The sequence below is a fragment of the Saccostrea echinata genome, unplaced genomic scaffold (assembly GCF_033153115.1).
Source record: "Saccostrea echinata isolate AGI-Se365-2 ecotype Australia unplaced genomic scaffold, CSIRO_AGI_Sech_v1 ptg000019l, whole genome shotgun sequence".
Classification (NCBI taxonomy): domain Eukaryota; kingdom Metazoa; phylum Mollusca; class Bivalvia; order Ostreida; family Ostreidae; genus Saccostrea; species Saccostrea echinata.
Window position 1 is genome coordinate 1,984,008 of NW_026889768.1, and position 23,454 is coordinate 2,007,461.

The 23,454-nt window shown below is 34.8% G+C and overlaps 1 protein-coding gene across 1 annotated transcript; it reads right to left on the reverse strand.

Moving 5' to 3' along the window:
• Positions 1-1,344: 1,344 nt before the first annotated feature.
• LOC133189551 (ATPase family AAA domain-containing protein 2-like) lies at positions 1,345-22,321 on the reverse strand. The gene is made up of 24 exons (XM_061324913.1): positions 22,167-22,321; positions 21,622-21,722; positions 21,459-21,505; positions 18,708-18,937; positions 18,252-18,354; positions 17,857-18,033; positions 17,661-17,778; positions 17,046-17,271; positions 16,692-16,833; positions 16,427-16,575; positions 15,337-15,585; positions 15,139-15,229; positions 14,687-14,998; positions 14,450-14,570; positions 14,044-14,230; positions 11,808-11,993; positions 11,508-11,643; positions 11,203-11,223; positions 10,609-10,802; positions 8,268-8,427; positions 7,940-8,062; positions 7,005-7,808; positions 6,333-6,535; positions 1,345-2,948 (listed from the first exon to the last, which is right to left on the reverse strand). Exons 1-24 carry the CDS (start codon positions 22,254-22,256, stop codon positions 2,907-2,909), a joined length of 4,212 nt encoding a protein of 1,403 aa, XP_061180897.1. The 5' UTR covers positions 22,257-22,321; the 3' UTR covers positions 1,345-2,906.
• Between the last annotated feature and the right edge of the window lie 1,133 nt (positions 22,322-23,454).

A 23,454-nucleotide genomic window follows, 5' to 3' on the forward strand; every position in this document is an offset into this window, starting at 1 on the left:
CCCCCCCAAAAAAAAAGATGCTTCAGTTGACATGGATTGACGGTCTTAGGACATACTGTAACATCTAGATAGATGGAAAAGCCCATACCATGATATGGCAAGTCAAAAGACAGGTGTATTATATAAACCAGAAGTCTCTGATGAGACTGTAGCTCTACTGGTCTATACATATAACAAAGGAAAAGTAGCACTTGGATTTGAAACTTCGCAACATGCAGCAATAAATAGAATAATGTATCTTAGTGTAGTCTACTTGTGTGCCAATATATATTGAAATCAGACCAAAACTGTAGGAGGAGTAGCATTTTAAAAGAATTTCACAGAAATTTCTATTTTTAGTAACCATGGCAACACCGTTCATCGAAATCAAAAACTGATGCACTAAATTATGTATCTTAGTGTAGTCTACCTGTGTGCCAAGTTATATTGAAATCAGACCAAAACTGTACGAGGAGTAGCGTTTTAAAGGAATTTCACAGCAATTTCTATTTTTAGTAACCATGGCAACATCGTTCATCGAAATCAAATACTGATGCATTAAATTATGTATCTTAGTGTAGTCTACTTGTGTGCCAAGTTATATTGAAAGCAGACCAAAACTGTAGGAGGAGTAGCATTTTAAAGGAATTTCACATAAATTTCTATTTTTAGTAACCATGGCAACAAAGTTCATCGAAATCAAAATCCGATGCTTTAAATTATGTATCTTAGTGTAGTCTACTTGTGTGCCAAGTTATATTGAAATCAGACCAAAACTGTAGGAGGAGTACTGTTTTGAAAAATTGTTTACAGACAGACGGACAGACAGACAGCTAGACAGACAGATGGACGGACAACGGACACCTTACTATCGCATAAGCTCTTCTGGTCTCTGACCAGTAGAGCTAAAAAAGGTAAGGTAGAGAGGATCCATTACAACCACATCTAGTAACTATGCATTTTAATTTGACAGTCAATTGCAATTAAGAGGGAGACCAGATCTTCCTTAATCCTTCTGCCCAATTTCCAGGAGCTCTAGATAGCCTCTGCTTGGCCAGAGATGCTCTGTTACCTTTAAAATGAAGAAAAGTCATCCAATAACAGGTGCACATCTTTATATAGTGAATAATAAGTGTAAAAATTTTCAGACAAAATCCAAGAAATAGTCTCCAAAAACAGGTCTGCACAAAATCACATCTACAGACAAATGGACAGACAGACGGACATGCCGATTCCAATATACCCCCCCCCCCCCAAAAAAAAACTTCATTTGCGGGAAGTATAACTATATACCATATCAAACTGATTCATCTTGATACATACACTTTACCACTGATGCTAATTACCTCATATATTCAAGAAAAGTTCAATTGCTGATAATTTATTGGTGTAAATACAATAAATAAGAGTTCTGAGCGATGTTCCTGAGACTTGGACCACAACTTCGTGGCTGTGTGCGGAACCAGCATGTTTTTTTCCTTGACATTAAGTCCCTGATGTTAAGTCCTGAATTTCTGTAATATTGTCTATGTATTTGTTAATGGAACATTCAGGCGTATAAATGATGGTCAAATATAACTGAAGGATATTTATGACCCACATTTACGACTTCTTATACACTGGCAACAAAAATATGTTAATTTTTGGGATTACTATGGAGATCTTTCATGCATAATTATTACACATTTTAACAATAAATAGTATAGTACAATACATGTAAGACATCAATGCAAGACCATGCAAATAATTTGTGCAATAAAACCTTCTAAGAAGTACCATAGGAAAAAATTAACATGAACCCAATAAACAAATACAACAATACATAAAAAAATTTATACCAAGATTTAACCTAATACCCCAAAAATACATAAATTAATAAAAATTTATAGGTTTTGATGCTGTATAACATGCTACTGAAGATGAAGTTTTGTTTATCTGCAGTCTAAATTACATATTTCTGTTAAATGTCTTGCTATTTCATATTTACTTCAATTTCCTATGTGGATCCACATACGTAATTCAATTTATCATGTAAATAGCATTTTATAGACGTTAACAGACTTGGTATTCTCGTCCTGATCCATGTAGTACTTAAAAAAAATTAAGTACTTAAAAGTACATGGTAAAGTAAAATGTTACAAACATTTATCATATCATTTACATGTATTTGGATGAAAATTTACACACATTCATGTAAATCAAGAAATGTAAAATATAAACCCAAGAAAAGTGTATAACTCATCACAGTAAAATTAAGTGGAAATGACAATCAACTGAACAGCAAATCTCACATCTAAACAATTGTATATACATGTAGATGTCAACAAGTTAATTCAGTAATAAATACTGCACAAATAATATCCATACAAAAATATAATAAACATATTCAATTGATGCTTTAAATTATTTTCACAGAAAGTACATTAGTTAAATTAAAAGTTAAGCTGGCAAAACTAGGACATGTAAAGGACAATATTAATAATCAAAAGAAGGACAAGCTGTTTCATCTAAATTGTTCATAGAAACTTGAATGCTGAAACATGTATCAGTCAACTTATCAGAATAGCACTGGGATATATTCCTTCTGGGTTTTTTCTTCTGACATACTGATGCAGCTTTTTTCTAATGTCAGGGCTTTTCTTTCCAATATTTACAAATAAAATGTATTCAACAGTCTTGTATGCATAATGACTGTAGTGGATTTACGAAGATTGTTCTGTACAAACAACTTTAAAAAAGTATCCTTTATACTGTATATCAAATGATTATTTCTTACACGATCTGACAAACTGAATACTAAACATCATTGAACAATACATTTGACATAAATCTGACCAGAAATTACAAGTTAACAAGCATTCATACATGGAATGGGGATTGAAATTATCTGCCCCTACTACACGTTTTTATTTTCAGATCTGCTCGTATCAGGATGATGTGACACTGGTTTCTGTTATATTTTGTAATTCCTGAAAATAAACAAAGAACAACGTTTATCATACTTAACTGGTACCCTGACTAACACACAACACACACAGATATATATATATATATATATATATATATATATATATATATATATATATATATATATATATATATATATATATATATATATATATTTCCATTTCTAATTGTTTTCTCTGTGATAACTCTTTGAAAGTTAGTTTAGTTGATTTCTTGATCATTCTACCGGAATGTAAATTTCGCCAAGCGATAGGCAAGGAGCTAAGGAAGCTTAATATGCATGTAAATCTTGTGCGTCCGTCTTAGCATCTGTAAAGATGTAAATCTCGTGTGGCCGTCTTTGTGTTTGACGTCAGTGGGAGGGTACTATTGAAATTGACATGGGAGGCCTTGTGTTATTTAAATCTATTAGTCTACATTTTTAAAATCTAAATTTACAATTTTATTTCATAATGGAATAGAAATATAAGGAATCGCTAGTATGCCAGGGACATCAACAATAGTTGGAAATGTGGGATAATTTATGCATAACGGGCGTAGCCAGTATATGGAATCTCATTCATGTCACCCATCGCATACTAAATGTAATATTCCATACAACATAGCAAGACGCATATGCACAATAGTAACTGATACATCTTTAAGGTCGAAAAGGTTGGAAGAATTTAAATCATATCTCAAAAAACAACATTATCTGGAGAATCTTATAAATGCCGGAACTGAAAAGGCAAAAAGCATTCCTACTTCTTTACTAAGGAACAATTGCCGCAAGGATAATAGTGAAAAAAGCAACATCCCTTTTGTTGTAACGCACAATCCATGCAACCACAATATTTTGAAAACAGCCAGGAGATTTTTTCCCATTTTAGAACAGTCTCAAAATTTAAAAGATGTTATCAAGGAGTCACAAATAATTAACAGCAGGAGACAGGCACCCAATCTAAAGAAAATCCTAACCAGAGCAAGATTTGCATCGGACAATGCCAAAGTCGTCAAAAAGTGCCGTGACCCACGCTGTGGAACATGTGAATATCTGGAGGAGGGCAGTGAAAAAACTCTGAAATGTTGTAAAAAATAACACCAAATGCCAACATGACCAGTAGGTCAGAAAATGTTATTTATTGCATAACCTGTCCAACCTGTGATGAATACTACACAGGACAAACAAGCAAACTGAACGCACGTGTGCGAGTCCATAAACAACAAATTCAGGACCCTGACATAAGAAATACGCTGTGCAGTGAGCACTTTGCTATTCGATCGTCGGTCCATTCAACTGATAGTCGAATAGTCGACTATTCGTTGACATCCCTAATATATATATTATACAATTAATTACCCATTATGAGGTCAACATGGTGAAATAAGGACCTGAGACCTGGCCCACGAGGTGACCTGACCTGACCGAGGCCGCGTAGCAGCTGAGGTCAGGTCAGGTCAGCGAGTGGGCCAGGTCAAGGGTCCTTATTTCACCATGTTGAACTCATAATGGGTAATCAATTGTTTTATTATACCGATATAAGTTAAGACAATTAATTTTGTAGGCTTAATTACTAAAATAATCAATTTTGCATATGACCTACGAACTGTTATTATCAGTGTTCCATCGGGATCGGGATTCGTTATTGACGTTGTTTACTTTTCGCCTGCAAGTCTTGTAAGTTTTTGCACCGCCGATTTATTAAAACACTCTGTGATTGTCAGTAACATGCATTTTTATAAATTCACAAATACCATTCCCGAGTACAATGACAATCTGGTGCAGACTTTTACTGTACAAAAGAGCCGAGTCTGCATTCGTTGAATTGACATTGTAATGAAAGTTTCAATGAAAACGATAAATTTTATGACGCATCTTAAGGCCAATCGTATTCCGTATCATAAAAAGACTGTACAAATTTTTATAACAGCATTTTTTGTAATGAACAATCATTAATGTATGCATAAATTTTTAATTTGAATGTAATTTAGATTAACAGGTCATTTTTAGCGGTCATTATTTATAATGACCGGGTCATTATACCCCACGTGCAAAGATTCCTAAGTCATTATTGCTGTAAACAGTACTTTTTGGAGTCTAACAAGCCAATCAAATTTGAGTATTCTAAATAGAGGTATAATAAATATATATAAAGCACTAAAAATGACCAACGACACAAACAATAATAACTGTCAAATTTTTGGGACGACCTGTCCCTTCCTCAGAACAAAGAAAAAAGTTAAGAAGTCATAAAAACAAAGGAAATAGAGAAACAAAAACAACTAGCACTACTATTAAACTACCAAACACTAAATATTTACAGTGTTACATGTTTAATTTGAAGTTTATAAACAGTTGTGAACAAAGAAATCCGGAGCGCTATGAATTGCGTCCGGTCTATCGGGTGTACTCTCGTGAAGTGCGATTTACATAATTGAACGAATTAATTATCTAATTAATTACGACCAAGCAGTAAATCATACATTGTCTTATTCTCTCAAAATAGCGTAACTATACATGATAAAAAGAAATTAAAGAAAGATAATATGGAAGGGCAATTTTAAAATATGAATTTGGATATATTATAAATTTGGTAATCTGATAAAAGAAATAAACAAAAATGTAAGCTGTAAATATTTGGGTAGGTTGTTCCAGAGTTGCTAATGCCAATTAACAGTAAAGTTTACACATTCATCATGGTGAAGTCATTAAGTTTGTTAATACCATTAGGGCGGAATGACTTCAGCCTGTGCATCCAGAACTTTTCCGACACTTAGGATATACAGTGTTGTTGGTTTTTAGTGCTTATATATATATATATATATATATATATATATATATATATATATATATATATATATATATATATATATATATATATATATATATACTGGCAAACCAAAATTGAAGACAAACTATTACAGAGGATTTTGTTCATGATTACATAATGCAGGTGGAATTGAAATGACGGGTAATATTTATTTCAATATAGTCTTTGTGTACCAAGTTTTATTCAATTCTAGCCAACTGTAAAAGTAACTTTACAGTTTATCAAGTATAAATTTTAGAAACCATGGCAACATAAATCATAATAATTAAAAACAAAGTTACACTTTTATGAAATCTTTGTGCATCAAGTTTCACTGAAATTTGACAAATACTTTAAGATAGGTAGAATTTTGAAAAAAATAACAGCCAACATACTCTACCAATGCTCGAGCTCTTGGTGTTCTGACTTTACTTATTCTGCATAAATTTGCATAAACTTTCCAAATTAAGTCTACCAGTTAGTTTTATTCACTTAAAAAAAATCTGACAAACCATAATAGCACTTCAATATCATTAGATTAGTTAGTTGAATACTCACAACTAAATATTTAGATAGCCAGTTCACTAAAAATCTTACCTGCACTAAAGCAACTTTATCATGATTGTCTCTGTGTCGTACAATACACTGAGTGAACACACTGTAAAGTTTCTGTAGTCTCTCCACATTAAATCCTTCTGTACTAGCCACCACCCTCTCCAACAGCTGTTCCAGAGCCTCTCTATTTATCACCACCTTGGTCAACTTGTCTGGTTCCGTTTCAGGTATCAATACAGGGGGCTCTGCAAAACAGAAAATTGTATTAATGAAATATAAATCTGCCAGTGGTAGTGAACATCATGTGTAATTTTACTCACAAAATTTAAGAACATTTTTACACTAGAAGTGTCCATGGATGCAAGTCACACAGAAGCCACACACTTTGACCCATGATCTCAAATCCACTGAGCCCACCCAAGGCTAAATTATAAAATTGTAATTCAACCCACTCCTCTCAAGTTATTGCAAAGAAACCAAAGCTGTATAGAAGTCTAACTAGCTAGTAGACAAGGGTAACCCTATATGCTTCCCATTTCAAGGGGAGGGGGGGGGGGGGGGCTAAAATATTACCACCTTTTAATTTTCATGACCAAGCAGATGCAAGTTTACTGTACATGTCATAACTACCATAATGTAATAAGTATTTTTTAAAAAGCTCTTTCTGCATTAAAATTGATGTCAGGAACACATACTCATACTTAAAACTTATACCTTTCTCTGGAGGAGTTTCTATATTATCCAAAGAGATCAATTTCTGTTTTGCCAGCTGTTTTGCCTGTTCCACACTGTCTACAGAATCACCATTACTATCTACAGCACTGCTGATTCCACTGTCTACCTCTATGGCTGAAGGTTTGAGAGTATCTGTGTTTGGGGGCAGGTCCTCCTTGGCCTTTTCAATGTCCTCCTTTTTGTCTGAGACAGTAGTCAGTATTCTGGGAGATAAAGCCTTCACTTGTCTGCTCGACGGTGACATGTGAGCATGGACCGAGGGTGATTTGGAACTTTTGGGGGTTTTGCTATTCTCAAGTTCTGTGACATCCACTTGCAGGGTTTCTAAATGTGGAAGTGGACTTTTTTGTGTACTGTTCTTCATCACAAATTTTTTGTTCAGTTGTGCTTTGACAGAGGGAAGGGAATATCTACCAAACCTTTTGAACCTTCTTCTCTTTGTGTAACTCCAAACCTCTTTCCTCTTTGGTTTTTTGGGAGACACAGTGAATGCTCTCTGAGTGAACAGAGCTGTTTTTGTTTTCTTTTTTGGAGAAGTTGTGTTTCTGATTTCCATGGACTCCTCTTTTGAGGAGCCCTCCCCCATCCCTTGTTCTCCCTCTTGCTCTTGATTTTTGACTGGAGACCGTTTCCTCTTTTCCTCGGACCACTTCTTTTCTACCTGATCTAGATCCTGATGATTCTCAATGTCTAGACCTCTAACACGACGACTGAACCTCTCTTGATTTGTCATCATAGATTTGGTCATATAAAAGGCAGGAACATCACCGGTTTCAGCATCTCCTTTAATCAACCAAATAAACATAAACTTGCTTTATAATAATTATAGCATTTTTTGTTAAAAATACATAATTGAAATATTTTGATATGTCTGCATTTTATAAAGTTTTAATTTGTGTGGACTCATGCATTACCTCTTCTTTTCCTTGATTCAACAATGTCTTCACACTGTTTTTCAAACTCAGGATCCAGTTCTGTATCAATAATGGCATGGAATGTGTCTCTCAGAGCACAGGCCCTATGACGAATGGCTCGACCTGTAGTAGATCAAAACTTTGCAGTTTTAGAATATTACCTCTCCATCCAAAGGCCTCTTTAAAAACTACCAGTATACTAGTTGATGGGGTATTATAGTAGTGTACTTAGTTTTCTTTCTATTTTAAGCAGCATAATTTTCATTTACGTAAAAGTGTGATTTTAAAAGCCTTTGAATCATATGTCTGTTAATGTATAGAATCTTACTAGCTGTGTCCCTGTTTGGGTTGTATTCCAGTGCATTACTACAAATCAAGTCAACATCCTCCAGGAACTCCTTGCCAGTCTGATACTGGTGCATATCAATCTTGGACATCATGGTGGACAGATCCATTGGTTTAGAGATTACATCATAGTAGTCAGGCACCTAAATACATAAACATAGGTAATCAAAGATTACGAAGCTCACCTCGACGAATGTTATCTACATGTAAGGCAAATTTCACATCATATTTTTTTCTAGTTAGGGTACATCCCAAGATCAATATCCATGCAAGTTTGATTTAATTATAGATCTGCTCAAAAAACTTTTGACCTGTTTAGTAATCAAGAAAATTTTGGTCAGTTCCAACATCCAAAGCAAGTCTGGAAGTTTTCATCCTTAGATGCACCATCTATGCAAGTTTAATCATAACAGGCCATAATATTATATAGCTACTCCAAAAAATTACCCTGGTCACTCATCTGGAAAATGTACGTCAGATTCAGAATCCAAGGCAAGTCTGGAAGTATCCATCCCTAGATACATCATCCATGCTAATTTGGTTAAAATATGGCTAAAATTCACTCATGTGGAAAATCTAGGTCAGATCCAGCATTCGAAGCAGTTGGTTAGTGTACATCCCTAGATGCATCATCCATGCAAGTTTGGTCCAGGTAGGGCTTATAGTTACTTGGGAACGAGACTACTCCTAAATCTAAACCTGGTCTCACATGTGGAAAATCTAGGTCAGATCCAGCTTCCGAAGCAAGTGTGGTAGTGTCCATCCCTGGATGCATCATCCATGCAAGTTTGGTCCAGGTAGGGCTTACAGTTACTTGGGAATGGACCTGCTCCTAAAACTTTAACCTGGTACACATCTGGAAAATCTACATCAGATCCAGCATCCGAACTAAGTGTGGCCATGTTCATCCCTAGATGCATCATCCATGCAAGTTTGGTCCAGGTAGGGCTTATAGTTACTTGGGAATGGACCTGCTCCTAAAACTTTAACCTGGTCACTCATCCGGAAAATCTAGGTCAGATCCAGCATCCGAAGCAAGTGTGGTAGTGTCCATCCCTAGATGCATCATCCATGCAAGTTTGGTCCAGGTAGGGCTTATAGTTACTTGGGAATGGACCTGCTCCTAAAACTTTAACCTGGTCACTCATCCGGAAAATCTACATCAGATCCAGCATCCGAAGCAAGTGTGGTAGTGTCCATCCCTAGATGCATCATCCATGCAAGTTTGGTCCAGGTAGGGCTTATAGTTACTTGGGAATGGACCTGCTCCTAAAACTTTAACCTGGTCACTCATCTGGAAAATCTAGGTCAGATCCAGCATCCGAAGCAAGTGTGGTAGTGTCCATCCCTAGATGCATCATCCATGCAAGTTTGGTCAAGGTAGGGCTGATAGTTACTTGGGAATGGACCTGCTCCTAAAACTTTAACCTGGTCACTCATCCGGTAAATCTAGGTCAAATCCAGCATCCGAAGCAAGTGTGGTAGTGTCCATCCCTAGATGCATCATCCATGCAAGTTTGGTCCAGGTAGGGCTTGTAGTTACTTGGGAATGGACCTGCTCCTAAAACTTTAACCTGGTCACTCATCCGGAAAATTTACATCAGATCCAGCATCCGAAACAAGTGTAGTAGTGTCCATCCCTAGATGCATCATCCATGCAAGTTTGGTCCAGGTAGGGCTTATAGTTACTTGGGAATGGACCTGCTCCTAAAACTTTAACCTGGTCACTCATCTGGAAAATCTAGGTCAGATCCAGCATCCGAAGCAAGTGTGGTAGTGTCCATCCCTAGATGCATCATCCATGCAAGTTTGGTCCAGGTAGGGCTTATAGTTACTTGGGAATGGGACTTGCTCCTAAAACTTTAACCTGGGACGCCGACGCTAACGCCGACGCCGGGGGTATAGCATAAGCTCATCTCGACTTCGTCGAGGTGAGCTAAAAAGTAAGAGCTTCTTTCAATTGTCCCTTGGTAAGGTTTATGTATTATGATATTAAGCAGATAATACTATATTATTAAATATACTGTGAAATCACTAATTTTTGTGGAAGTATGATTTTCATTGTTTTCATGATATGAAGAGACTCATAAATACATGTACATGATAAATTTCAAATATATAACAACTCAGCACTTCTGTACAAATGAAATCAAATCCCCATGAATTAATCAGTTTTCCTTGAACCTCGAAAATTTGACCCCACAAAGATAATATTACAGAAGATAAGCCTCATTTTGATTCAAAATTTATGTTTTAATAGTATAATGTCTGCAAATAAATACAATAAGAATAAGCTAATTCTTAGACTGCATGTAAATACCTACCTCTTCTATATCCACAGGTCGAGCAAAGATGTAGAATTTTCTGTCTTTGACTACTTTGTTGATAACCTCTCTAAGGAATATACGTAACTCTCTAAGTGTACTCTCTTCCTTGTCCCTCAGAGCCTTCAGCTCTTTGTCCGTCAGTTTTCTGGGAGGAGGGAGAGGTGCTTTGGGTAGAACTTCTAAATCCCTTACTACAATATTAATCAGCAATCAAATAAAACAATGGTTGGTGTGTGGAATTGAATCAAAACTTTGTAATTTAACAGAAGAGCGAGGCAAGTATTACAGTACCAATATTTATCATTGAAAATTGATCACTTTTGAGTTTGAAGTAGAATCACTAAATTTTTTTATTGCTTAAAGATCAATGTTATCTTTCACTGCAGTGCTATCATCTTTCTTTTAAATGCACTGAATACTACAAATATGTCAGATTGAAATTTTATGATCCTTTTTTTTCCTGAAAAATCGAATTTGACAAATAGAATTTTTTTGAAAAAATGTGGCCAGCTCATAAGAATGTCAATACAGACTTGTAATAATTACAAACAAATATCAAACCATTAACATTAATAACATCCAACATCTCACCCTTCTTTTTCTTTTTTACACCTAGACAAAAAACTTCCAGGTACAGCTTCTGTTTTTAGTCCTACTTTTTTATTATTGAATCTCAATTTGTTCAACATCATTAAAACAATTAACAGACCATTTATAATATAAATGTATTATGTTTGATTCTTCATGTGTTTTTCTAATAACTTTGAATCAGCAAAATCATTATTTAAAATGTATTAAGATATACTCAAAATTGCATTACTTAAATTTGCCTTCAATTATTCTGATTAAATACATGTAGTTCTTTTCTAAGTAAATGACACATATAGTTACTGGACCTTTATTTTTCTTGGCAGTCTTTATCTTTGTGGTTTGATTGAGCAGCAGATCTTGGAAGAATTCTCTCCTCTCTTCTGCAGTTGGATTACTGACATTAATCACTTCACTGCTGTGCTGTCCAAATATACCCTTAACCTACAAAATAGACCAGGGTTTCTCAATTTTGTGCTCTGCATACAGTAAAAAGACAAGATGAGTGGAATACAAAGAATACCACCTTCAAAATCTGCCATTTTAAGACTAGCATAAATTCTCATGTAAGTTAATATTAATGATAAGTCAACAAAGACTCTACATACCCAGGGATCAAGCTGTTTGAGAGGTTCTTCACTTGTGGCCAGGAGTAGGATAGCAGATGAAGGGTCCAGATTTTGGATGGTGGTAAGCAATGTTGTTTTCATGGACTCAGACAAGACATCCCACCACTGATTGATACGAGGCATATAAACAATACATGGGGAGGTTCTCATCGCCTCACGGAATACCTATAAAAAACAAATCACCAGAATCTGTTATTGGGGTGAAACAGAAAATAAGTCATCAATTCACACATTAACTTCCATACCAAACCCTGATATGTAATGAATACCCATGTGACAGTATACTGTCATCTTCAAAACTGAAGAAAAACATTGGACCTCAGGTCTTGACCAACATCTTATGGGGTAAGACAGCCAAAAATCTCTGATGAGACTATAGCTCTACCCATTTTTATTAAAATTGGGGAAAAGTTGCATCTTACTTACACCATTCACTTCAGTTTATCATTTAGTAAATTATAGTATATTATAATTAGTAGTATAATACTAGTAAACTAGATATATATATCATGTTCTCTAAACTTGTACCAAATTGTTTTGAAATCAAACCAAAACTGTAAGAAGTAGTAGTATTTTGAATTTTTGAGATAATTCTACATGTATTTAGGTAACCATTGCAACACTTCTAACCCGAATCTAAAGCCACTTGTTGAAATACCAAGTTTTAATGAAATTAGACCAAAACTGTTGGAAAAGCGGTGTTTTCTGTGAATTTCACATATTACTGATTTTAAGGAATCAGGCAAAACTATTTACTGAAATCAAAAAATCGATAAGCAGAAGTGTGTACTTTGAATTAGTATATTTGTTCCACATTTTATTGAAACTAGACCAAAACTCTTGGAGGAATAGCATTTTGGATGGATTTCACACATTATAATCTACAGTCAAACTTGTCATGGTGGTCACCTTTATCCAGCGGTCACCTGTCCTATGCAGTCATTTTATTTCCTCCCGATGAATTTTCCTATATAATGTAACTCTATTAAGCGGTCACCTGCGTAACGCGGTCAGCAGTCATCAAACTTTATTTAAAATCGCCGTTTTACCTTGTATATAGCGGCCATTTTGTCCAATCACTTGATCAGATCTAGAGTCAGTTGACCCCCAATTTTTGTCACTAATGTAAATATTAGTCTAGTATGGCGAGATCATGGAAAAATAATTAGCCTAATTAAAACCGTTTAAAATATTGGATAATATATTTTTGTTTAAAGAAAACTCAAACAAGGGTGTTAATGACCAAAATGGTTATCAGGAAAACGAACTTATGAAAATCTTACATTATGGAATTGGAATCTGGTTTAAAAAATTCTGAGTGATATTAAAAAAAAACAATGCATCCTAATTTATCTATTAATGGGTAAAATATTTAGGTGTTTCCTAATTATTAGTTCACATTTGGCATGCCCAACTCCGATAGGTGTTATTGTGTAAACTCATGGCAGGCATTTTTTAACACCTAGGAAACGTATTATTTGTAGAAACCCTAAAACTGTTTTGTATACACAATGTGTCCTGATTATCTCATGATTTTCAACTAGGTAAGACGACCGTTAGGATTAGTCACGCTTTGTGAATTTGATATTAATTTGTATTGTGCACTGCTTTGATCAACTGAGAGTATATGACTTGTCTGTTTATTACGCAATGATTTATGTATTTTTAAACATACAATTGTTAATTTTACGTAACTAAACATGTTTTTTTAAAGATGCCGTTTAGATAAAAATACATTATGTTTAATTCATGGCATTGCATGATAATTTCTTATAATAAAAGAAAGTTTTGTTATTGTTTGGATGGAGGATAATGCAATGCCCTATTAAACTCATATATTTTTTTTGTCATCAAATTTAGCTTGAACTTAATCTGGAGACTATTAAAATTTATTTTTAAAAAAAACTTAGTGAGACCATTGATGTCCAATACACATCCTTCTTTAATATTCTATGATGTAGTATTGTAAAACACCGAACTAACATAAATTGGAAAAGAATTTTCTTGAAAAAGATGAACCTCTCTTCAAAGATCACCTCTCTATAAAGGTCACTTTAATGATTCCCAAAGGTGACTGCTTAATACAGGTTTGACTGTATTCTGAGCAAACAACAAAACCATTCATCAAAATTCAAAAAGCAATATAGGCATTATGTAGTCTTAATGTAATACATTTACACTATCAATTGCCCACATCTGAACTCTATAAACTTACATGAGCACAAGCTTCCTCGGGGGTCCTGGAGGAGATACAGAACATAGTGGCCAGATCCAGCAGGTGAACTGACAGGTGTTCCATATGATGTAGCAGAGAAGGACCCAGGTGAGTGGTCTGTCCCCTACCAGCCGGTCCCTCCAGAATCAAACGGGGTCTGTACAAGCACGGCTTCCTGCTAGAATAACTGTTAAAAAAGTTAAAAGAGAGGATAACAAACACACCTCAAAGCATATACATTAGTTCAATACCTAAAATGTACTTTTAAGTGCTTTAATTTTTTCCATTTTCTCTCATCAATTAAAGGTTCAAAAGCATTTCAAAGATTCAAAGACAACAGCATTTAGATCAAGAGCTGATCAGTCATATACAGTATGTGCAGAAATTTCAGTGCACTTGTGGATACCTGATAAGATTATCCATGAATTCTTCATCTGTGACTCTACTTCTTCTCTTTCCCTCATAAATTGTCAGCATCTCCTGATTCTCCTCATCACTCCAATCATCATACAGTCCCTGAGACTGGGCTACACAGAAAAAAAAAACACACTTCAGCCCAGTATCTTATCCAGAAAAAAATGTGTAATTTGACCCAGATTATTATCTCCCAGTTAAGCCACAATATTTCTATTTCATATCTTACTTTTAGAGTCCTGAGATATCTGAGCAATACTGACAGGGAAGGCTTTGTGTAAGGCCTCTAAGGCAGTTGAGAGAATGTTTTGTAACAGTGGCCTGATATGACAACTGAGGGCTTTCCCTGGGGAGGCTACACATCGCTGTGAAGCTGGGACAATAGACTGCATGGCTCCCTGGAAGTCCTGGGCACTGACACTGATACTGGACACATCAATCTGCAGCTTCTCTGAGGACTGGTAGATCTGAGGGTACCTCTTCCTCAGAGCAAGCAAAGCAGCCTCAGTACAGAGAGCCTTCAAGTCTGCTCCACAGTAGCCTACAAAATCACAGTTTTAGTCTAATTAATGAGAAAACTTACCTTCTAAAGTTTGAAGAAAAACGGTTAATAAATCATGAGTTGTGTGCTTCATTTTATAAGTTTATGTGGGTAATTTAGATAACTCACTAAAGACTTACCAACACAAAGATCAGCCACACTGTTGATGAACTGAGGTAGTAATTTGGGGTTCCAATCTTTAGTGTGTATAGACAGAATTTGTCTTCTTGCCTAGGAGAAACAGAAAACATAACAAATTACTTCACATACATGTACATGTATATGCTGCTGATTTTGTATACAAATGCTTTCCTCATTAATGTCTCAATGATTCTTACCTCTTTTGAGGGCAGAGAAAACATAAATTCTCTGTCAAATCTGCCTGGTCTTCTGAGGGCTGGGTCAATGGAATCAATTCTGTTGGTAGCTCCAATCACAATTACCTCTCCTCTGTTGTCAAGCCCATCCATTAGGGCCAGGAGTGTGGACACAATAGAGCTATGGATTTGATCCTGACGACTAGATCTGACAGGTGCTAGTCCATCTATCTCATCGAAGAAGATGATAGAGGGCCGCATCTGATAGGCCTGTATCATTGTAACATAATAAAATTTAAAAATTGTGAAGTCTGTAACAAATTCAAAGAATCATCATAATCAGGGTTAAATTTATCTGCGCCATGATTAGGCCTAAGACAAGAATATGTTTATTTACAATTACATGGTAATAAAAAGAATATAGTTTCAATAAGTAGGATTTTTTTTTCACATAAAGTTGAATTACAAAACTGACCACTTGAAGCTCTTTTTTTCTTGCTAATTTTTTTTTGGTTATCTACCCAACAGCTCTCACAAAGTAATAGGATTTAAAAGAGTTAACATATGGGCATATAATTTGGGGATTGTATGTGATGTCAAAATCCAGAAGTCTCCGACAAGACTGTAGCTCTACTGGTTTTTGCTTAACAAAAGTAGCAATTGGACTTGTAATTTTGGAAACAGCAATAAATAAAATAATGAACCTTGGTTTAGACTGTTATGTGTCAAGTTTAATTGCAATTGGACAAAAACTGTACTAGAAGTAGCCTTTTGAAAGAATTCACCAAAATTTCTATTTTTAGTTACCATGACATTTGTTATAATTAAAAACCAATGCACAGGATTATGTGTCTTAGTGAAGTCTACTTGTGTACCAAGTTTTATCCGATTCGGACCAAAACTTCTTTGTTCATGGTTAAATATGAAGATGAAGAACCCTGTATAATGTACATCATAACATGATAAAGTCAAATCTTTTTCATCCTGTCTTCCTCCCCTTCAACCCTCAAATTTCCTTGTTGGTTTCAGAATTGCACTAGTTTTGTTTCTGGTATATACTTTGAAGTTAAAATGAATCAAATAAATACATGTACATAAAATGCCCTCATACTTGATCAAAGAGAAGGCGAAGCTGACGCTCCGACTCTCCAACCCATTTGCTCAAACAGTCTGCACCTTTCCTCATGAAAAAAGCTACACGTTTATCTCCCTTGCTGCATTCATTTGCCAAGGCTCTCGCTACCAAAGTTTTTCCTGTACCTGAAGAAAATTCATTGTATATTACATGAAAAATTACAATTCCTTGTAAAATTAATCCAGTAACATGAATATCTTTAAATTTCCAAAATCAGTCAATCAAATCCATGCAACCTTACCAGGTGGTCCATAAAACAAGCATCCTCTAGGAGGTGCTATCTTAAATCTCTCAAAGACTTCAGAATAGAGAAGTGGGAAAACAACCATTTCTTTCAGAGCTCTGATATGCTTCTCTAGGCCTCCAACACTCTCAAAAGTTACCTGCAGAAGACAATCACTGAAAAATGACTTCATTACAGTAACAGAATATCACAGGAAGGAAATACATGTACATGTATTAGATATCAAAATTACATGTATAAACTAAACAGGTTTCCACAGATTCATATCAAAAATACACTGAATGACTTTTGACAAAATATGCTACTTGTATGGACAGTTTTCAACAAACTGCATGTATATAAAAATCTTACAGATTTATCAATTGTCATAGGGTCAATATCAGCCAGACTGGCTCCAATCCTCTGTCTGTCCTTCATGGTTCCAACAATATCTTTGTCTGTTAGGTTCATAGGCAGGAGCTGATTCCGTGCCCTTGCCATACTTTTGGCCTTCCTTCTCTGGAAGTGCTCTTCATCACTGCTAGACCCCGAAGATGATGAAGAGGTGCTGGAGCTGCCATGAAAAGCTCTCTTTCTTCTATAAATCAGGAAGATTTTCAGATTATACATGTATATTAATGCTCCAGGGAATAATTACCTGCACAATTAGATATGATTCTAGTTGGCCCACTTCCAAAATATAAAATTGCTTTAAAAAAAGGATACTGGACGCTATCTTATTTAAAATCCTTGTGCAAATATGCAATGAAAATGCAAAATACATGTATTGTAGGTAAAATTAACTCCATTTTTTTAGTTAAGTATTGTAACGAGCATTACTTCAGCAACTTGTAGGACATGGATAGGAATTACAAGCTTAAAAGGAACAGAGTACTGTAACAACATGTGATAATGCCTGTAAGAATTCTTGTACGCCTTAGACAAATTATCTAGTTTTTATTGTGTTCTTTAAGGGTGACAACATACCTAATATTGACACGTCGATGTGCTGGAGAACGATAAACTGGCGAGTGCTTCTTCTTCCGTCTCACAGGTGAATCTGGGGCATCAGCAAAAATTGTGGGCTTCCTACGCCGTCTCTCTTCTGCAAAACATGGAAGAATCAAAAGACCACTCTTACAATTCAACTGACCTTAACATTATTAAATGTTCCTAAACTTACCTATTGGCACTTCAAATAGCTGTGTTCTAGGTTTGTGTTCCCTGAGATAATATGAGCGTCTTTGTGATTTGTCTGACTTCTTATCCTCTTCATCTTCATCTTCCTCCTCCTCTTCATTATTTTCCTCACCGTCTTCATCTCCTTCTTCATCATTTTCTTCTTCTTCTTCACTGGACTCTATGCAACACAAATATTGAAAGTCTCTGATGCTTCTTCTTTTCAAATACAGGTAAAAGTATACATTCATCTACTTGTGTTAATAGTATTCATTAAATTCTCAAAAGAAATCTTCCAATTATACCTTCCATAGGTACCAATAGTTGGGCAAGGAAGAATTTTATTATTTTTTTTCTGTCCTTATTTGTCTCTCTTGACATTTCCATCCAACAACTCACCACTTTCTGAAGACTCGTGTACAGGCATTCCATACATATCTCTCTTTACTGGTTTCCTCACTCTCTTTACTCTGCTATACATGCTCTCTTCCATGTCATCAACCTGTGAACAAATACTCAACCATGTGATATAATGAATCTATTCCTTAATGTTTCATAAAACCAAACATGTGATACAATGCATTTATTCCTTAATGTCTCATAAAACCACAAACTACAAATTAACTGCTCTAAACACAAATCCACAAAAACCTTTCACTTTTCCAGTTGCGCTATAAATTTTTGTAAGTATAGAAAAAGTCTACAAAACATTTTTTAAATTTTGCTAAATAAATATTTTCAATCAAGTTTTTGGTAATATCTGGTTATTTTGTCACCACCTTCTACTAATAATGTTTCCTTTTAAAAAAACAACTTAATTGATATTGTATATATTATACTTTAACAATAACATACATTATCTGTTTCTTCCACTCTTCTTTTCTTTCTGGGATTGTCCTCACCATGATCATAGCTCTGCTTATCAACATACAAGGCCCTATCCAAAATCTTGGGGTCAAACGTCCCATAAAGCAAATTCTTCTGTCGACTACTGCGGCGCACAGCCACCTCTTCTTTCTCCTCTATAATTGGCCGACTTCTACGAACAGATCGTACTGGCCTTGGTGATGGTTTTTTATGGGATTCTGAAAAAAAGTTTTACATCAGTCTACAGAACTGGCTAGTGGCTACCCAGCAACTTTCAACCTAAAGTGATCTTACCAAAAATATGAAATTAGCTGGATGACCATGCTTTTGAGTCCCATGATCATATTTTTCATCTTATTTTAGTTTTTTCTTGTAAAAACTGGTTTAGCTCACACCTGTGCATTTTGATGAGATACATTTTATTATTACATCTGTATTTTGATCTTATATCCTTTTCCAGTCCAATCTGAAGTCAAATACTGTGCAGTTATTGAAGTCTACACAATTTTGTTTAAGAAAAGAAAGAATGAGTGCACTTAAGTACGTCATTTGGAACCTTTTCGGCTACCCATTTTAAGCTTTACATTACAATATATCGCTTAATTAATCTATGATTATTGTGCAAGCATATTCTTTTGATATTTATTCCTTGAATTTTTTGTCATACATATTTCTATAATTACAGACAATGTCATTGAAAAGAACATATACAAACCTTAAATTCCGGAAATTTGAACGGGACCACTTACAAATTTAAGGTATCCGCAAATAGGCGGAGTCATTTAAATCGCATGGATGTGGAATGTAAACATTAGCACATATATGATTTTTTTCGCACTGCAAATTTAAATGGAGAAGAGAGAGAATGTGTAGTTTAATGGTGCACAAATAATAAATGATTCTAGTGTTTAGGGATGGGGAAGATGTCTCGCCCTGCAGACCATTATACAGAGGCGACATGAGCCTGTACATGTACATGTACTTACTAATCACACTGTCAATACCAGAATTCTTTCAAAACACCCGTAATGAAAAATACAAAGTAAAATAAGAGACATATAATCTTCAAACCCTATTAAAATTTGCGCAAAAATCTTCCATAGTTTGAAGCTGAAAGTACGATAGATACTGTCACAATAGAAACTTTCAATAACAAACACAATGAAATGCTCAATGAAAGCCTTAGCGTATCGAACAGTGGAATGTCACGTGAGTAAAGTGATTATAATATCAATCGTTGACACTCGGTGAACTGTTAATTTAGTGGCTAATTCGACCGTAGTTTGGAGACTTTTTCAAAAAATTAGATATGAGCCGCAATTTGTCCAACATTGTCCTTTGGATATGTTGAAGTTTAAATCAAAATACACATTCTGTGCAAATGAGTCCAATGGACAAGTTGCGGCTCGATGTAAACAATGTCGTTGAAAACTGGTATGCATATGAATAACAATAGAAATGTGACAAAACTGTTAGACCCCCGTCTCAAAAGCTAGTGTCGCTCGGCATTATTTAATACTTTCATGTAGTATAATATACCAAAACCTGCTCTTAAGACATTGTTTAATACCTATAAAACATAAAGTTTATGACCTTTGGAATTTTATTTTGCGCAAAACACCGGGACCCAGCTCTCATAGCTTAAGTGCACTCATCCTTTACGTCATGTAGATGTTTTCCCAGTTGAAAAAGCACTGGACCCATTCCTAATTGCTGGATGCAATCAACAATTTTGTGATTCAGTCAATATCAAGAAAACATGAAAACTATACACAACTTTCTAATTTTATTGCTTATACTGGTATGCACATTTATTGAAATTGTACATCTTGAGCAATATTAGTGTTTTCCCTTTATTTTAAAGTAAAGGGTTAGAGATTAATTGTAACAGGTTATGGGATGAGGTTTATGAACAAATCTCTGTGGACCTTACAAGAATTCAATTTTAAATTTTTAATTTCAAAGCAGCATTTTTATCAATTAAAGTTGTCAATTTGGCTGGTGGCCGGTTCTTAGGGACAACACTGATATTATGCAGAACCCACTTCAAAATGAATCATTGAAAATGCATTCTGGCTTTGTTTTGTTTTTGTAGTTACATTTCCTAAGGCTTTAAAAATGAGGAAAAAAAATATTGTTTTTTTTTGGGGGGGGGGAGGGTAAATTTACATTTTTAAACTTTTTACCGATTCCACCATCTTGATTTTGACGGAGGACAAAAACAACATCAGATTGTTAGTCAAGCACTTCAACTAATTACCAACAGCTTTTTTAACGGAGCCAAACTGAAGTTAAGACGCTGACATGCTTTTAACAGGATATCTGGTCCATGGCCATCACACTTAGACGAGCTCATCTTTAACCTCAGTCTCACTTTTACAAAAGGAATATATAGTGGAAAAGGGAGACTGAGATCAAAAGTGAGCTCAATTTAAGTATTATGGCCCCAAAGCCAGGTTTTGTTTATAGAATTGGCTAGATAATTTGAAAATTTTAAATTTATGTAGAATTTTTTTTTTAAGAATAATTTTGAGATTTTTTTTTCAGGGGTATAATTTATTTTTTAATACATATTTACACACATTTATTTGTTAACATAAACACTGATAACAGAAAATTGAAAATCTGACACCTGCTTGCCCAAATGGATATGAACACAATATGTTGCTTATATCTCTGATATAAGTTTAAATGCTAATTTTGTAAATCTACCATAAATTTCTCCATGTTTGTGCTCACCATAATCACTTTCTTCATCTGTTGGGTCATCATCATGTATAACAAACCTACAATCGAAGTACTACATATTAAAGTTTTTAACTCACTGAATGTTAAATGATTGCTCTACATTAAAATAAATGTTACATATCTATGAACGTAGAAATAATTGTGACTGTTTTACCTGCGCCTGGTAGCTGCTCTAGTACTTCTCTGGTTTACAGACTTTCTGAGACTCCTTGGTGAGAAATCAACAACACCACTACTCTCATCTGTTTCTTCACCCTGAAAAGTGAAAATATTCATTGATTTGTGTAATGGAATCAATGTGCATAGTTTTTGTGGTAACGTCAACTTAAGTGAATCAGTCATCAACTTAAGTGAATCAGTCAGCGACATATCACAATAAATGTGCACAGATTTTCTTTGGCTGTATCGTTCAGCAGTTCAGCCTGTTTCCCTGGGTGCATTCATAAATATGTCTCGGATAAAATAAATTCAAGATTCAGGTTCAAATACTGTCAAATCAAGTATTAACCATTGCAAGATTTAATACTATAAATTAACTTAATTAATTTTGCCAATAACTAAAGATGCTACGATATACATGTAAGTGAAAGTAATAAATAAGTAGCATCTATGTTTCCGAGGAAATTCGAAATGAATGAAAACCCTTTGTTCGATATCAAAGGATGTGCGAATTCACACTTAGATCAGATGAAATCTCACGTTTGCTTCATGGTCCCTCTTGCCGAAATCTTCATGTGACAAAAACGGGACTTCCGAGCGATTTTCCGCTCGGTGTCTAGTATTCACCATTCTTTTTCGGCTGCTTTCCTACTTTCATGAAGCCCACTCACACCGAAAGTACTTACTACGCAAAGTATAGTGCAAGCATATTACACAAAATATATGGAATTTATCTCGAAAATATATTCTCAACCAGGTAGAAATAAATGTAAGCATTATAAAACTATTATTTTAGAAAGTAATATGTCCAGTTATTATATTTTTAATCATGCGGATGATATCGATGCCATTTTCATAACATAGGTAGAAAAGGCGCCAAATGCGATTGGGTGGTCTCCCACGTTAAACATCGAAGAGATCACCAGCAGGCATGTTTAGCGCTGCAGTTTACAAAACTTTCCTCAGAATTGTCTTTAGAAAGGAGATTCAGGAAAATTTAAAGTTTATTACTCTGAATAAAACCCTTAAACACTAAGTGCAATGTACATGTATACAGTATATTGTTTAATAAATTTGCATCATCCCACTGTTTCTTTTTGATGTTGAAAATTAAATGAAAAGGGGAATGGTACGTGAGTCAACTTGAAAGATTACTTTTTACCCTAACCATGCTAACAGAAATTTTACTGTAATTTATAGTAAATATTTTAATACTTTGACCAGTTGACTTACTATGATATGAATCTTTAATACTCCATATAAAACTTTTTTGGGGGAGAGGGGGGGGGCTTGATATCTCTTAAAAGCAATGATGTTATAGTAATAATATGTCATGAATGAAAGAAAGTAAAAGTACAACAGCCTGTGTGTAAATGCAGGGACCTATATACTATACTATATTAGTATATAAGTCCCTGGTAAATGTTACTTAATGAACCCACCCCTCTCTCCCCAACCCGTGTTATTCTGCTCCTCCACTCACAAATACATTCCGTCATCATCTGAGATGAGCAGTATGTAAAATATATACATCTATACCGGGAATTTTTTCAGATGCCATTAATAATAATGGCATTCATTTCCCCTGATATAGTTTGTTGTTTTGCTGCTGGACATTCTTCTATTTTGCATTTTGCATATGGAATTAATTTATTTGTATATTTCATTTCGATTTATAAGTAAATAATCTTGAAAAATGGCGACAAAGGTAATGAATGCATGAACTGATTTTTAAAAATCGAAAAATCGGCTTTTTTAAAATTATTTAATTCTTTGAAAAAATATACAAATAAATTAAAGTCAGATGATATGTTATTTCCTCAATAAT

What these genes read in the sequence shown, in the direction of transcription:
- LOC133189551 (XM_061324913.1), bottom strand. Translation starts at nt 22,256, where the DNA reads ATGGTGAATACTAGACACCGAGCGGAAAATCGCTCGGAAGTCCCGTTT. An exon ending in AGAGCAGCTACCAGGCGCAG is followed by an intron (nt 21,506 to 21,621) that starts GTAAAACAGTCA and finishes CTTCGATTGTAG; the next exon opens with GTTTGTTATACATGATGATG. An exon ending in GACTGCCAAGAAAAATAAAG is followed by an intron (nt 11,224 to 11,507) that starts GTCCAGTAACTA and finishes TTTTTTGTCTAG; the next exon opens with GTGTAAAAAAGAAAAAGAAG.